Source organism: Lacerta agilis, chromosome 5, assembly GCF_009819535.1.
Source record: "Lacerta agilis isolate rLacAgi1 chromosome 5, rLacAgi1.pri, whole genome shotgun sequence".
Classification (NCBI taxonomy): Eukaryota; Metazoa; Chordata; class Lepidosauria; order Squamata; family Lacertidae; genus Lacerta; species Lacerta agilis.
Window position 1 is genome coordinate 5,949,130 of NC_046316.1, and position 14,592 is coordinate 5,963,721.

At 41.1% G+C, this 14,592-nt stretch overlaps 1 protein-coding gene across 1 annotated transcript in view; it reads right to left on the minus strand.

Annotated features, from left to right (window-relative positions):
• Positions 1-7,100: 7,100 nt before the first annotated feature.
• The window catches only part of SEMA3D (semaphorin 3D), a 203,712-nt gene continuing 196,220 nt past the window's right edge, over positions 7,101-14,592 (minus strand). The window contains exon 18 of the mRNA XM_033148347.1: positions 7,101-7,660. Within this exon, the coding sequence (XP_033004238.1) occupies positions 7,235-7,660 (426 nt within the window). The 3' untranslated portion in view covers positions 7,101-7,234. The remainder of the gene's footprint in view (positions 7,661-14,592) is intronic.

A 14,592-nucleotide genomic window follows, 5' to 3' on the forward strand; every position in this document is an offset into this window, starting at 1 on the left:
CCAATGGCTTCAAGTTAAAAGAAAGGAGATTTCAACTAAACACCAAGAAAATCTTTCTGACAGAGCTGTTTGACAGTGGAAGGGTTTCCCTTGGGAGGTTGTGGGCTCTCCTCCACTGGAGACAGTTGGATGGCCATCTGTCGTGGATGCTTTAGATGAGATTCCTGCATTGCGGGGGGTGGGGTGGACTAGATGACCCTTGGACCCCCTTCCACCTCTATGATTTTATGAATATCCAGATCAAAATCTGTCTGTTTGGTATTTAATTTTTTTAAAGAACCAACACAAAATGTTTCTAGTTGGATTCAGTCCACACAGCAGCAGCATAGCAAGAATAGTGGTTAGGACTAGCAGAGGCCAAGGTGTGTGGATATGAAACACCACCCAATTGGAGACTTGTCTGGACCTCTTTCCAATATTATGACTTGTCTATGATTTTCTTGGCTTGCCTAGGCAAAGCTATTAACTATCAACCCACAGCGGTAATAAAAGACACCAGGAGCACTTTTTTCTCTTTCTTACATCACTCCGGCAGCTAAAGAAACAAACATTCTCCACCCTTGTAAAGGCCTCCATACATTAGAATGCAACTTTCTTTAAAATCTCCAAATGCTTATTTTATCTGAACTTTTGTCTCAGGGAGAACCCGAGTGAAAATGGAACAGAATTCTTTATCTAGTTTCTCAAGGCAACGTTATCTAGTGCGCCACCGAGCTACAAGAGAGCTTGGCTTCAACTTCAGAGCAGCCTCACAAATGAGTTCATGAAAGTTATTGCCCTTCCAAAACATTTTACTAGCCCCTCTAAACTCCTGGCCTATGATACTCCTTTGCCTTTCCTTAGGGCCCAAAATAAGAAAAGTGCCAGGTTGCGTAAATTTAGCCGCTTGGAGATTTAAATCAGGCCACCAAGCGAAGAAGGTGATCTGCTTTAGATGAGGAAAAAACATGAGCTTTTGAGGGGAAAGGAAGAGCAGGATGATAAAAAGAAAATCTCCACCAATCTTGGGTAAATGTGTAAAAAAATGTAAAATATACATTTCACTGCACAATATAATTTAAAACAATCTGCATGTTATATAAAGACATTAAAACTGCAGTATTGCACTAGATCTGTCCTTCCCCTTAATTGCTCATCTTCCAACATTGTGTATGCAATCAAATGCCAACAGTGCCCTTCAGCCCTCTATATTGGACAAACAGGCCAAACCCTACGCCAAAGGATAAATGGACATAAATCTGATATCAGGAATCACAAGACAGAGAAACCAGTAGGAGAACACTTCAATCTCCCAGGACATTCTATAAAAGATCTCAAAGTAGCTGTCTTAATACAAAGAAATTTCAGAAATAGACTGGAAAGAGAAGTTGCTGAATTGCAACTCATTACCAAACTCAAAACCATGGAGAAACCTGGTCTGAATAAAGACATTGGATTCTTATCTCATTATACATGACAAAGCTATCTTTAGCCATCTCACCCCTTGCCTTTCCCTGCAAGACTAATTGCAGCCGTTAAGAGTCGTCAACAGGTTTTCCACACCTATCAGCTGATCACTCATTCCCACCACCCTTCTGAGTAATACCCCTCCCTACTCCCTCACTATATTTAAGGATCTGGTGACTTCTGTTTCAGTGTATCTGAAGAAGTGTGCATGCACACAAAGCTCATACCAAGAACAACTTAGTTGGTCTCTAAGGTGCTACTGGAAAGAATTTTTTATTTTGTTCTTCCCCTTAAGGTCTCTCTAGGCAATGTTCTATATTAACATTGAGAGCATAGGGGGTTTGCTATTTAAAAAATGAAATAGGGTAAAGCCTAGCCAATGGATGAAGAACGCTCCCAAACAATTCAGATTAAGGAGGTAAAGGAACCAGCCTTGTTACACATGAAAGGAAAAGAACAGCTTCATTGCAACACCTTGGCGATCTTTCCTAAGCTGTGCAACTTTTGTTTTTTTAACTACTTTCAAATAAACCCAGAAATGAACGGATTTCGCACCTTGGCTAAACTACACCAGCTTATTGCAGAAGAATATTAGCCACACAAGGTAAAAATTAATAATAAAAATGTAATAGAAAAGATTTAAAAGCCATATGGTATCGATTTTCTTCTACAAGTGTGATTCCTTTGTCCTCAAATGATTTACACCTGTATTTACACTTGCAATATCATTGAATTGTACATTCACCAGGTGATGTTTTTGGAATAATTTGCTTTTAAAAAGCGGTCTCTTGGTTCCAGTTAAATCGCCGATGGCAAGGTGAGATGAAGTGGCCAATGAAGTATTTTCAAATCAGCTATGTATATATATACATTAAATACCTGCTATAACTTTGCCTTGCCAGAGAACTGTAATAACATATACAAGGCTCAACAGACCATTCACACTTCTCATGCGTAATGCTGTAACAGGGAAGGTTATGTCATTCCCAAACATTCTTTTTTTCTGATCTTGTGCTTTAAACAACAAAAGAAAGGGGAACAATTTATGGATCTGGTAACACTAAACTTACCAATATATTATCTCAAACATTTCCTATTGATGGATCCAGGTCAACGACCACATTGTTGCTCCTTTTTCTTCTTGAAACGAGATTCAGAAACAGCGTTCTAGGCGGATGTATAATGAATTACACCAGAGGAAGCATCAGAGAAAGAAACTTCCTATTGCCTCAAAAACGTTTTGTGTGTGTGCAATTGAAGCTGTGAATTATGAAATGCTGAATAAGCGAGATGTACATGTGTGTATTGGGCTGTGGTATACAATGTGCTGCTCTTTGAATGAAGCTGGGACTGCAACTCCCCTCAGCGAGGTGGGATGGGAGTGATGGGCACTGGAGTCTGAAACATTTGGAGGTCACTGACTGGTTCAAAATTGGGAAAGGCGTACAACAAGGCTGTATATTGTCTCCCTGCTTATTTAACTTATATGCAGAATTCATCATGCGAAAGGCTGGACTGGGTGAATCCCAAACCGGAATTAAGATTGCCGGAAGAAATATCAACAACCTCAGATATGCTGATGACACAACCTTGATGGCAGAAAGTGAGGAGGAATTAAAGGACCTTTTAATGAGGGTGAAAGAGGAGAGCGCAAAATATGGTCTGAAGCTCAACATAAAAAAACTAAGATCATGGCCACTGGTCCCATCACCTCCTGGCAAATAGAAAGGGAAGAAATGGAGGCAGTGAGAGATTTCACTTTCTTGGGCGCCATGATCACTGCAGATGGTGACAGCAGTCACGAAATTAAAAGACGCCTGCTTCTTGGGAGGAAAGCAATGACAAACCTAGACAGCATCTTAAAAAGCAGAGATATCACCTTGCCGACAAAGGTCCGTGTAGTTAAAGCTATGGTTTTCCCAGTAGTAATGTACGGAAGTGAGAGCTGGACCATAAAGAAGGCTGATCGCCGAAGAATGGATGTTTTTGAATTATGGTGCTGGAGGAGACTCTTGAGAGTCCCATGGACTGCAAAAAGATCAAACTGTTCCATTCTGAAGGAAATCAGCCCTGAGTGCTCACTGGAAGGGCAGATCCTGAAGCTGAGGCTCCAATACTTTGGCCACCTCATGAGAAGAGAAGACTCCCTAGAAAAGACCCTGATGTTGGGAAAGATGGAGGGCACAAGGAGAAGGGGATGGCAGAGGACAAGATAGTTGGACAGTGTTCTCGAAGCGACTAGCCTGAGTTTGACCAAACTGTGGGAGAAAGTGGAAGACAGGAGTGCCTGGCGTGCTCTGATACATGGAGTCATGAAGATTTGGACACGACTAAACGACTAAAAAACAACAACAACATGTTGTATCCCCCTGGAACTTCTAGATTTTTTGCTAACAGTTTGAGGCAGATCACAGCTCAAATTAACAGTAATTCCACATTCCACCACTGCCTTTGAAATCAAAGGAGGAGAATCATATATGGCAAAAGAAGACATTTATTACTCACAGGATCTGCTATGTTTTAAAGGACTTTGCTAGGGGAAGAATTTAAAAGTGTTCAGTAGATGTGGAAACATATCATTTGTATATTTCAGGAGATGAGCATTTCTCCACCACACTCCCCAAACAGAATTTATTTGTTTGTTTTTGAACAACAACCTATTGTTAATTTTTTTCACAAAATTCCTGCAAATAGAATGTTCGTACATGATTCCCTTGTGCCCCCACACCAAATTTCGATTTAAGAAGATTTTTTACGTCAATAACCTTTGCAAGTGCTATTAAAAACCTTCATGGCCTTTCTTCAGAGTTATTTGTTGTGTGTTGTCATTGCAGGATGGTACAATACTCTTTTTGCTTTGGTTTAACATAATTAAAGAAACCTGCACAGCACTTTTTATGGGTGCGATGTACGGTAGAAATTAGTGTATGACATACTTAGCAAGTTTAGGGCATTTATTAAAGCCATTTATTTTTTCAGTTGCACTGAAATTGCTCAAATTCCTGTGTTCATTCTGTTTCCCTTGAGGTCCTTCCCAAGATCTATAGTCCTTAGGCCTGACCTTCGTTGCCGACTGAATAATAAGCAAATGGCTTTTTAAAAGACCTTCTTCCTCCATATCCTTTGCTTTGTCTAACTCCATCATTGGCCTCCAGTGCCCCTTGAAATGTTTGATCCTGTTAAAACCAACTGTGTCATATATATATATATATATATATATATATATATATATATATATATATATATATATCACATTTTGATTGTGTGTTGTTATTTTTTTTAAAAAAAATCCTATTTTGTAAAAAAATAAATAAATTACTAAGTTGATATGAGAATCAAATTCCTGCTAATAACTGAAATACTGAACATTTGTACTAAATGTTGTGGAGCCAAAAACATATAGTGAAGGTACTAAGAATAATTGTACTAGCCCCAATATCACAGGTTCCTTCTATCTTTCTCATAGATTCCACCCGCCCTCCATTCAACTGAATCTTGTACAGAATACCAAGCGCAAAAACTTGCCTTGCCCCGGGCACTGGCAACCCATACTATGCCACTGCTATAAAGCAGAGGCTATATTGCTAAATTAGAGTGTCCATCATGTTGGGGTCATTAATTAACTTGATTATGCACCACCATGTTAATAGGGGGGTCTAACTGACCCAATGCTAATTTAATGAAATCTTTTTTTTTTTTTTTTTTAAGAAAACCACCCTGGAAAAAACCCAACACCCCATAATGCAATGATGGTTGAAAATGCCCCTGTACAATCAAACCTTTAAGAAGTCTATATGAGCAGCACAACTTAGGGGGAGCAGGTGCATATCTCTTCAAGATCAGTTAGGAGCAGGAGCCCAGCATGGTTTAATTTTCTAATGGGATTTATGACGATGCGAATCATTAACATTCATATTTTCCATACGCGTATCCTTTTATCCAAAAAACAAACGCAAAACTCAAAGCATCTGTACAATTATTAACCAGCAGGAATGTAGGTACATAAACAGAGCAACAGACGATAACTACTGCTAATTTTTTCCAGAGCTGAGAGTCAATGCTTTAACGAATTTGCTTTAATGAATGGCATGCCAATTACATGGCTTTCCCATAGACTTTGCTCCCAAGATGAGTAGAATGCATGAGAAACAAGGAAAGTCTGTCGTTTTTGGTATCCATCAAAGCTTTCTTCCATGTGAGGAAGTAGCTAATTTGTCATTTCACACCCAAAAAGGCGTGAAAAGCGAAAAGGGTGGGTGGGGGAAGCAGAAAGGAGGAAAACTGGTAAGAAGGCACTTCAGTGTAGGGGCAAGCCTTGAGATGATGAGATGCGACTCTTGTTTGATCTCAATTTGGGCGTTATAAACCAGCTCCGCTGATGCCAAAAGGCTACATGGCCACAGGGCTCTCCTGGAGGAAAAACTGAATTCTGTCAGGAAAACTGAACCTACCAAACAACAGAAAAGTTTAAAAAACAAACTAGGAATATTTTACAAAATTACAAAGCTGCCCAACTCTAACTTGTGCGTTATTTACACATGGACGTTGTTTTCATTTCGTTTTAATAAAAATATAAAGCATTAATTTCCCCAGTGCACCCCTGTCTCTAAAATGCACAAGACCTTTACAAAAAGAATACACAGCTAAGGACAAAGGCTGCTTCTGCCAGGTTTGGCTGGGAAATGGCATTTCCCTTGGTGGGTTTATTTGCGCTGCCGTTTGTATTGAAGAAGACTCTAAAGTAGCAGAGGTGAGATGTGATACAGATGGGTAAAAATGCCTTAAGAGATAGACAGGAGAGATGCTGGCAAAAAAATCCCATTACCCACTAATAGGATTTGTGCGCATAACTCCCATTCGCTTCTTAAGAAATTTTACTCTCAAGGATCTTCGCTGGCAGGTCCAATTAGAGTCAACAGATCACCTCAGTAGAGGGCCTTCAAACTGGTTGCTACTTACACTCTAGGGAATGAAGCTCTACATGTCTTCTGAAAAAGTGAGGATTACATATGTTTGTGTGTGCTATGACCCGTCCTGTCCACCCAGCCAGAAAGTACCTATGTGCCCTGAGACCCCGTGTGGTAAAGGTCCTGGGAGGGACATTCCTTGAGAGATGGCCAAGAAGCTGGCCAAGAACCTACAACTTACCAGGCTACAACTTTAGGCCTAGGAAGGAACAGAAAGGGCCCAATTTTGTCAGCTGTGTGGATGAATCCCTCACACGCTGCTGCCAGTGGGCTTCCATTTCTATGTGTCAATGCCTCCACAGACAGGGTCAATGTGCCAGATCATGCCCTGGGAAGGGTTGGTGTGCTCAGCCCAAGAGGTCTTATCTAAGCCAAAGGAGTTATGGTGCAGGGTGCCGTCTATCTGGGATGGATGCTCTATCTTTTCAACAGACCCCGACACTTTAACCAGCCTGCCGTGAAATGGCGCGGTGAAACCTAGCGGCTGTTCAACCAGCCCATCGTCCATGTTTTTAAATAGAAAACAACAGAGCAGCCATTCGGTACATCACATAAATTAACTCTCTGGAGCCTGAGATGCAAAGAAAGTCATCTCAGTGGAAACCAGGGGACATCGGAACAGCACACAAGACCTGAAGAAGTCTCTCCCGCATTGCTAGTGTATTCTTCTATGGGGTGTGTGTGTCTCATATACATTAACGGCTAGGCATGGACTGGTCTCTTTGAGAGAAGCAACATCGAAAGGGGGGGCCCAGAAAACTAACAAAATTGTTCTCATTTGCAAAAAAAGAGAAGTCATTTCTTTAAATAAAATATGCAGACTATGTGGACGCGGGCGCAGTGTGTTGGGTGGCCGGCTGGTGGTGCCTGCGATTCCTTTTCTTCTTGATCTCCTGGATGTGCTTCCACTTGGGCCCTCCTTTGTTCCGCTGGCGCTTCTTTTCCCGGTGCCACATCTGCTCACAGTACTCATCCAGGCTGAAACTGGGGCTGCTGAGTAGCTGGATATAATCCTTGTACCGCAGCCGGGACTCCACTAGCAGATCCCTCCCTCGCCCTTCTTCATCCTCCGTCTTCTGGGAGCTCTCCATCTGCCCGTTCTCTATGACGTTTAAGCTCAGCTTCACGACGGTTCGCACAAACGTGTGCTCCTGGGCATTGCAATAGTAGGCCCCCGTGTCCTTTTTCTGCAAGCTGCGAATCAGCAGCCCATATTCCGTCTTGATGACCCTTTCATCCGGTTTCAGCTGTGGGTGGAAAGAAACAAATACTGTTGTGAGGCTTACGAAAGCAAAAGGAAAGTTTTCTGTAAGATGCCAAAGGTGGAGAAGGAACAGCTGACAAAGAGATCTGGTCCCGGATGAGGGAGCCAATGATCTCTGAGTTAAGTTTTCCTTGCTCAGCTTCAGTTTTATCCACCACACACCTTATCTAAACTAGGTCACCTTGGGGCTGGAATCTTGTTTAAAGCAGGTTGCTGTGCCTAAAAGTTCCTCAGATAAAATACAAAACCGTGTATATCTCTGGATAGAAATGTATTAATTATGGAACTAAACTGACAATATCATCATACAAAAAGTATACATAGATATTTCCTCAGAGGCAAAGCCTATATATGCTTTCAAACATCAAAGTGCTGATTCAAAGTGCAATATACAAAGTGCAATAAAAGAAAGTGCAATATACAAAGTGCAATATACAAAGTGCAATATACCAAGTGCAATAAAAGAAAGTGAAATATACCAAGTGCAATATACAAAGTGCAATATACAAAGTGCAATATAATGTTAAAGATGGTTATGCAAAAGTCTATAAGGTGTATGGGTCTATCTTCCCAATGTAGGAGAAGGTTATACAAAGTCATTCAGACGTGTGGGTATGTCCTCCCGACAGGTGGGCAGCTTCAAATCTTCCCGTTCCACCAGCAGTTTCTTCAAGGTCTGGACTTTATCTTTGATAACAACAGTACAAACCATCAACTTTACTAGAGATATGAATTCAAATATACAATAAAAAGGCTTAATAAAGATTCATGTACTCACCATCGAATCAGAACTAGGATATTAAACATAGTTAAGCTAATCAAGAGCCACTGTGCCTAAAAGTTCAGCTTTCGTACACTAGGGATTTTTGGCCCAGGTGAACCATACAGATAACTTTTTCTTCATTTGGCTGCTAAGGTGCCAAATCCACCTTTGACAATATAGCTGTCTTCTTTTGCACCAAAAGGAAAAAAAAAAGATAAATTTGACTACTGTCTACACAGAGAAGGTGGGGGGAGGCGAGAAAATGGAGAAACAGAAAGCAATGGACACTGCAAGGAAACGGGAATTGTAATGTCTCATATAGTCCACTGTGCCTGCATCTGGGACAAGAGTGTGTGTTTTGTTTGTGTTTGTGCTGCAAACAGGAATCATAGGGGTTGATGTAGAGACCAGGTTCATGAACAGATTACTTTGCTTCAAACTGCTGGAGTGGCATTCAGAAGCGATGGGTTTTTTGTGGGGTTTTTTAAAATGTACTTCTCCAAAATCATGCTATGAATTCATATTGAACCCTTGTCCTTTCAAATTCCAATTGGTGTCCTGGGGGGGGGGGAGTGGTATTTTTTGTATTAACGATTTCATATGTTTCAGTCGCTGAGGTATTAAACAGTTTGTCTTCAAGTCTGCTAATAACACAGAATACACAGTATTAAAAATAACGGGAAAACCACAACCATCTTGTAATCGACATAAGTGCAGTAAACATTTCCTGATGTGAAAGCCAGCATTTGATTTCCTGACATTTTAACATTTAAGCAATAATTATAGTGGTTGCACGACAAAAAAATGTCAGAATTTGTTACTGAAAAGGGAGGCAATTGTCAATGAATAAAGACAAGGATGAAACGATATAATCTTGCCAAATCAGAAATGCTTAACTTGAACAGGTCGGTTCAAGCTGGCGGTCCTGATCCGGGGCAGGAAGATCGGAACAGTTAGTAGGATTTTGCAGTTGGGAAGCAGCTTCAACCCACTGCAATGTAAACTGCTTTAGATGAGATCCTACAAAAAGCGATAGGATGTATGCAATTCCTACAATGGTTTTCACAAATCATAAACAGGCAGAGCAAACCAAAACCTTGATCTGCTTTGCCAGAGGAGGTATGGATCAAGTGGAGCTTTCTCTACCAGCATCTCCCCAAATGGACAGAAGCTACTGCTGGGACTATCCCTGCTGGTGGTAGCCTCAGAAACGGGGTGTTTCATGTGAAGAGAGGGGCAGATCCTGTGTAGGCCTATGCTGCTGTCCTGTGACACCATGGCAGCCACAACCAGGGCTCCTTTGCTGTGCCAGCCTGGCAGATGACATAGAGAAGAGGCATTTTTCTTGCCTTTCCTGCACTTCTACCCTGGTCAGTGAGATTGGCAAGGTGGTTGCGGCAGCCATGGCTGGCTGCTCAGTTGAACCCTGCCAGCACTCTAAGCCACAGAGGGTTGAATGGCACTTACTCACACATTCCAAAGCAACTACTCTACTCTGAACTTAAAAATGGAAAGCGTAATGCTGGTGGTCAACAAAAGAGGTTTAAAGACTGTCTCAAGGCAAATCTAAAAAAAGTGTAGTACAAACACTGACAACTGGGAAACACTGGCCTGCGAGTGCTCCAGCTGGAGAACAGCCTTTACCAAAGGTGTCATGGGCTTTGAAGGCACTCGAACTCAGGACGCAAGGGAGAAACGTGCTAAGAGGAAGGCACACTTGGCAGATCCACACCGTGATCAACTCCCGCCCGGAAACCAATGTCCCCACTGTGGAAGGACGTGTAGGTCCAGAATTGGTCTCCACAGTCACTTATGGACTCATTGTTAAAACCGTGTTTATGGAAGACAATCTTACATGGCTACGAGTGATGGAAGAAGAGGAAGAAGAGGAGGAAGAGGAAGAGGAAGAGGAAGAAGAAGAAGAAGAAGAAGAAGGAGGAGGAGGAGGTGGTGGAGGAGGAGGAGGAGGAGGGGAAGAAGACTCACACTTTATATAGTGCCAGTTACAGGTAGGTAGCCATGTTGGTCTGCCGTAGTCAAAACAAAATAATAATAATAAAAAATTCCTTCCAGTAGCACCTTAGAGACCAACTAAGTTAGTTCTTGGTATGAGCTTTCTTGTGCATGCACACTTCTTCAGATACACTGAAACAGAAGTCACCAGACCCTTATATATAGTGAGAGAGTGAGGAGGGGTATTACTCAGAAGGGTGGTGGGAATGGGGGATTGGCTGATTTTCCACACAGTCGTCAATAGGTTTTCCACACCTATCAGCCAATCCCCCCGTTCCCACCACCCTTCTGAGTAATACCCCTCTCTCACTATATACAAGGGTCTGGTGACTTCTGTTTCAGTGTATCTGAAGAAGTTTGCATGCACACAAAAGCTCATACCAAGAACAAACTTAGGTGGTCTCTAAGGTGCTACTGGGAGGATTTTTTTTTATTTTTTATTTTTGCGCTTTTCTTAAATGCTCAAAAAGATTCCCCATGGGTGATCTCTGTAAGGTTGCTCAGCACAGTCGCCCCCCCCCCCCCCAAAAAAAACCCCAGAGGGCTAAGGAAGATTGGCTTGGTGACCATGAACCAGGGATTTCTTTCCTGGCTCCCAGCTCACAAAGATGCTCCTTTGGAAGTCTCTGTGTGTCAGGGAAAAAAAGTGGCTTGCAGAAGGAAGTGCAGCATTCTTCTACTGCCACACTGAGGCCCACGGGGTGCAAAGCAGGGAGGGAAGCAAGTCCAGCCTGATTCCGCAGCATGCAGCAGCAGCAGGGACCCTTCAGAAATCTCAGCACCATGCTTGTTGTACAAGGGGACTATTCAGAGACACAGGGCTGCTGTGAAAGCTTTACTCTTAAAAAAAAAAAAAAATTGAGGGCGTGTGGGGAAAAAGAGAGGGAGAAAGAGAAGTGAAGCTGGAAAAATGCCCGAAGCGCACATGTGCCTTTCTAGCAAACTTCAGAAGGAATATAGTCAGGAGGCATGAAGATGGCTAAATTAAATTTATTCACACTGGGTAGACTGTACACTGTTTCTTTATGTGAAAAATATGTGGACAATTCCCCCACTCCCTCCGCAATATACATACACACACAGCCTGGCATGCTACCATGCAAACTGAACCATGGATTGAAAGAGACCTGTGCAGCTGTCAGGATGCCACCCCGCCGACCCATCGACTGCATCACAAATGCTGGGAAAGGATGTGTGTATGATCCAGTAACCAAGAATAGAACTGGTGGCCAGGGAGGGCTTCCGGCTTCAATTTTGTCCTGCCCCTCACTTACAATGGGGATTTGGGAAATGAGATCCAGACACGGTCTGATCCAGACCTTTAGAGGCCATAAGCACTTAAATGATTTTGGTGCCCCCCCATAAATATCTACTTCAAAATAGAAACAATAATTAACTGTAAAATAAAATTGGCTTTTTTTTTAAATGAAACCAAACCTACAGTAAGATGGAAATTAATCAAAACAAAATAAAAATGAAAAAATTCCTTCCAGTAGTACCTTAGAGACCAATTAAGTTTGTTCTTGGTATGAGCTTTCGTGTGCATGCACACTTCTTCAGATAGGGCCATGGTATCTGAAGAAGTGTGCATGAACACAAAAACTCATACCAAGAACAAACTTTGTTGGTCTCTAAGGTGCTACTGGAAGGATTTTTTTTAATTTTTAATTTTGCTTTGACTATGGCAGACCAACACGGCTACCTACCTGTAAATGGAAATTAATGTTTATTTTCGCATATTTCCACTATATATATATATATATATATATATATATATATATATATTTAAAAATCTCCTACTTTTTCTAATTGCTGAATCTTTGATCAGATCCTCAAAACCAATCTTGCATCACACATCTGCTTCTATACATAGTAGAGATAAGACACCCAGCCGGCCTTGCTGCAAAGTTGTTCTGTTGGGATTTTTAATATTCTCCACCTGAGTAAATGAACACTCAGCTGAGCAATTTGAGTCCACTAATGTTGAAAATATACAAAAGAAAATGTCTTCATTTGGAAAGGCACACTCAATATTGTCTTCTACAATTACCGCTATTTTGTAAAGTTCAGCGTGACTGAATCCTATTTTCACATTTTTGTGTGTGTGGCACTGAACTTATGATGCACATATGAGTGAAAGTGCTGAAGCTTAGCTGAGAAATTAGTGTTCAAGTCCTCTGGGGAAGTATCAATCAGTGTCAGCAGGACTCGAACCCATGTAGCAGCAGGTGGATACAGGCTGTGAGGCCCCCTTGTGTCATGTGATGAAATGAACTTAGGTCACTACCACCACATGAGAAAAACAAAAACACTGTCCTAATAAACTTAACATAATCACACTATTATATACATAGCAACCAACTGTCACTCACTTTTTACACAATGCCTTAGAATTGGCAATAAACAAAATGAAACTCTAGGGTGATTCTTTTATCACTTATCACAAACAACATAGCATGTGGCATCCGAATTGATAATGTGTCAATTTGTGTACAATTTCATTGTAAATTGACACATCAATTGCCTCAAATATCTTTGCTGTTAATACTTTGCTCCCTGACAAAAACCAATGAAAAGTTGTCTCCAAAATTCTGGCCAAGGCCTTTAAAAAACTTCCACTTTGGAGAAATCCCCTCCCAAAATCTGGCAACTGAACTGAGCATTGCTGTGTTCCCTCTCAGTGGACGCCTGAATGATCCCATGAGCCTGAGTGGACCGGGGGAAAATTTACCAGTTACCAAATTCCAATTTTTGTTAACCCTTAATCTCTATTATAACTATGTTGTTGTTGTTGTTGTTGTTGTTGTTGTTGTTGTTGTTGTTGTTGTTGTTACTATTAATAATAATATGGGTATGTAATGTTTTCATTTATTGCCGGAGCCTTTTTTTGGCAGAACCTGGTTCAGCTGCTCCGTACGGTCCATGGTAAATTCGGCAATGTAAATTTTCTGTGGTGCCTCCCCCCCCCATCCTTTGATGACATAAGCACTTAAAATTTAAGTGCTTATTTTACTTAATGGTTAACCCAGCCCTGGATCCAGAGCTCCCAGATTATTCACCAGTTCTTTCCAGGTGAGGTTCGTGGGTCTTGAAAGTGCTTAGCTTTGCCTTGGTTGTACCCAAACTGTGTGGAAAGGGAACTTTTGAAGAGGACCTACCTCTTCAAATAAAGTAGAGAGTATTATTGATCTGTCAAATATTGTGGCTCCTATCCGTATCTTCTTTCACTAAACTTAAGCAAAGTAATGTAATGCAATGCAATGCTCATAAGGAAACATCTTAAGGGATATTTTTGTGCGTAATTTCTCCTTGTGGGGCAGCTCATCTAATTTAGCGATCTGTTACTTATTATCCTTTCTTCTCTTTCCTTGGTTAAATTCCTCTCCCTGGTTTCTCATTTATCCATTTGGTAGGATTGTATATCAGTAGCGTTCTGGGCTGAACATGACCAGGGAGCGACTGAATTTGTATATGCATCCCAGAAATGAAATCAAGACATTATAGCTAAGGAACTCTTAGTCTGGAAAAAGGAGGCTTGCGAAACTCTGCAGTGGCATTGGTAAAGTGAACACTACCTTTTGTGTGTGGTTTTCCCCTAAGGAAGAATTGGACAGAACTGAGCAAAGAAAAAAAGCAGGACTGCAATGTTTAGTCTGAGGTTGCAATCCTGAACGCACGTAGCTCAACAGGATTTAGTTCACAATAGGCATGTATAACCAGTTAGATTAACTGACGAGAAAACTTTTGATCCATTAAAGAGATGCTCTTCATTTAAGCAGGAAGTAAGATTTTTATTTCTTTTAACTTAGGTTAAAGTTTAATTTATTTCAATATAAGTATTTGCATGGCTGGTGGCAGCTACATTCTTAGATAAGACATCTCCCTTGCATGGAAGGGAATATTTGTGCCCATTATGACACATTGATGCATCACCTGATAACAAAGGAAGAATGTTAACTTCATCCAAACAGACATTTATGCTGCTCTATCTGATTAAAACTCATGCAAGTGGCCAAGATTTATTTAATTGAGTGACAGCACTAAAGAAAACTAATGAATCAATAATGATTGCCTCAGCTAATATTTACAAGCATTTCAGTGAAAAAAAGGAATAGAAAGAGATTAGCATTTGATCTAGT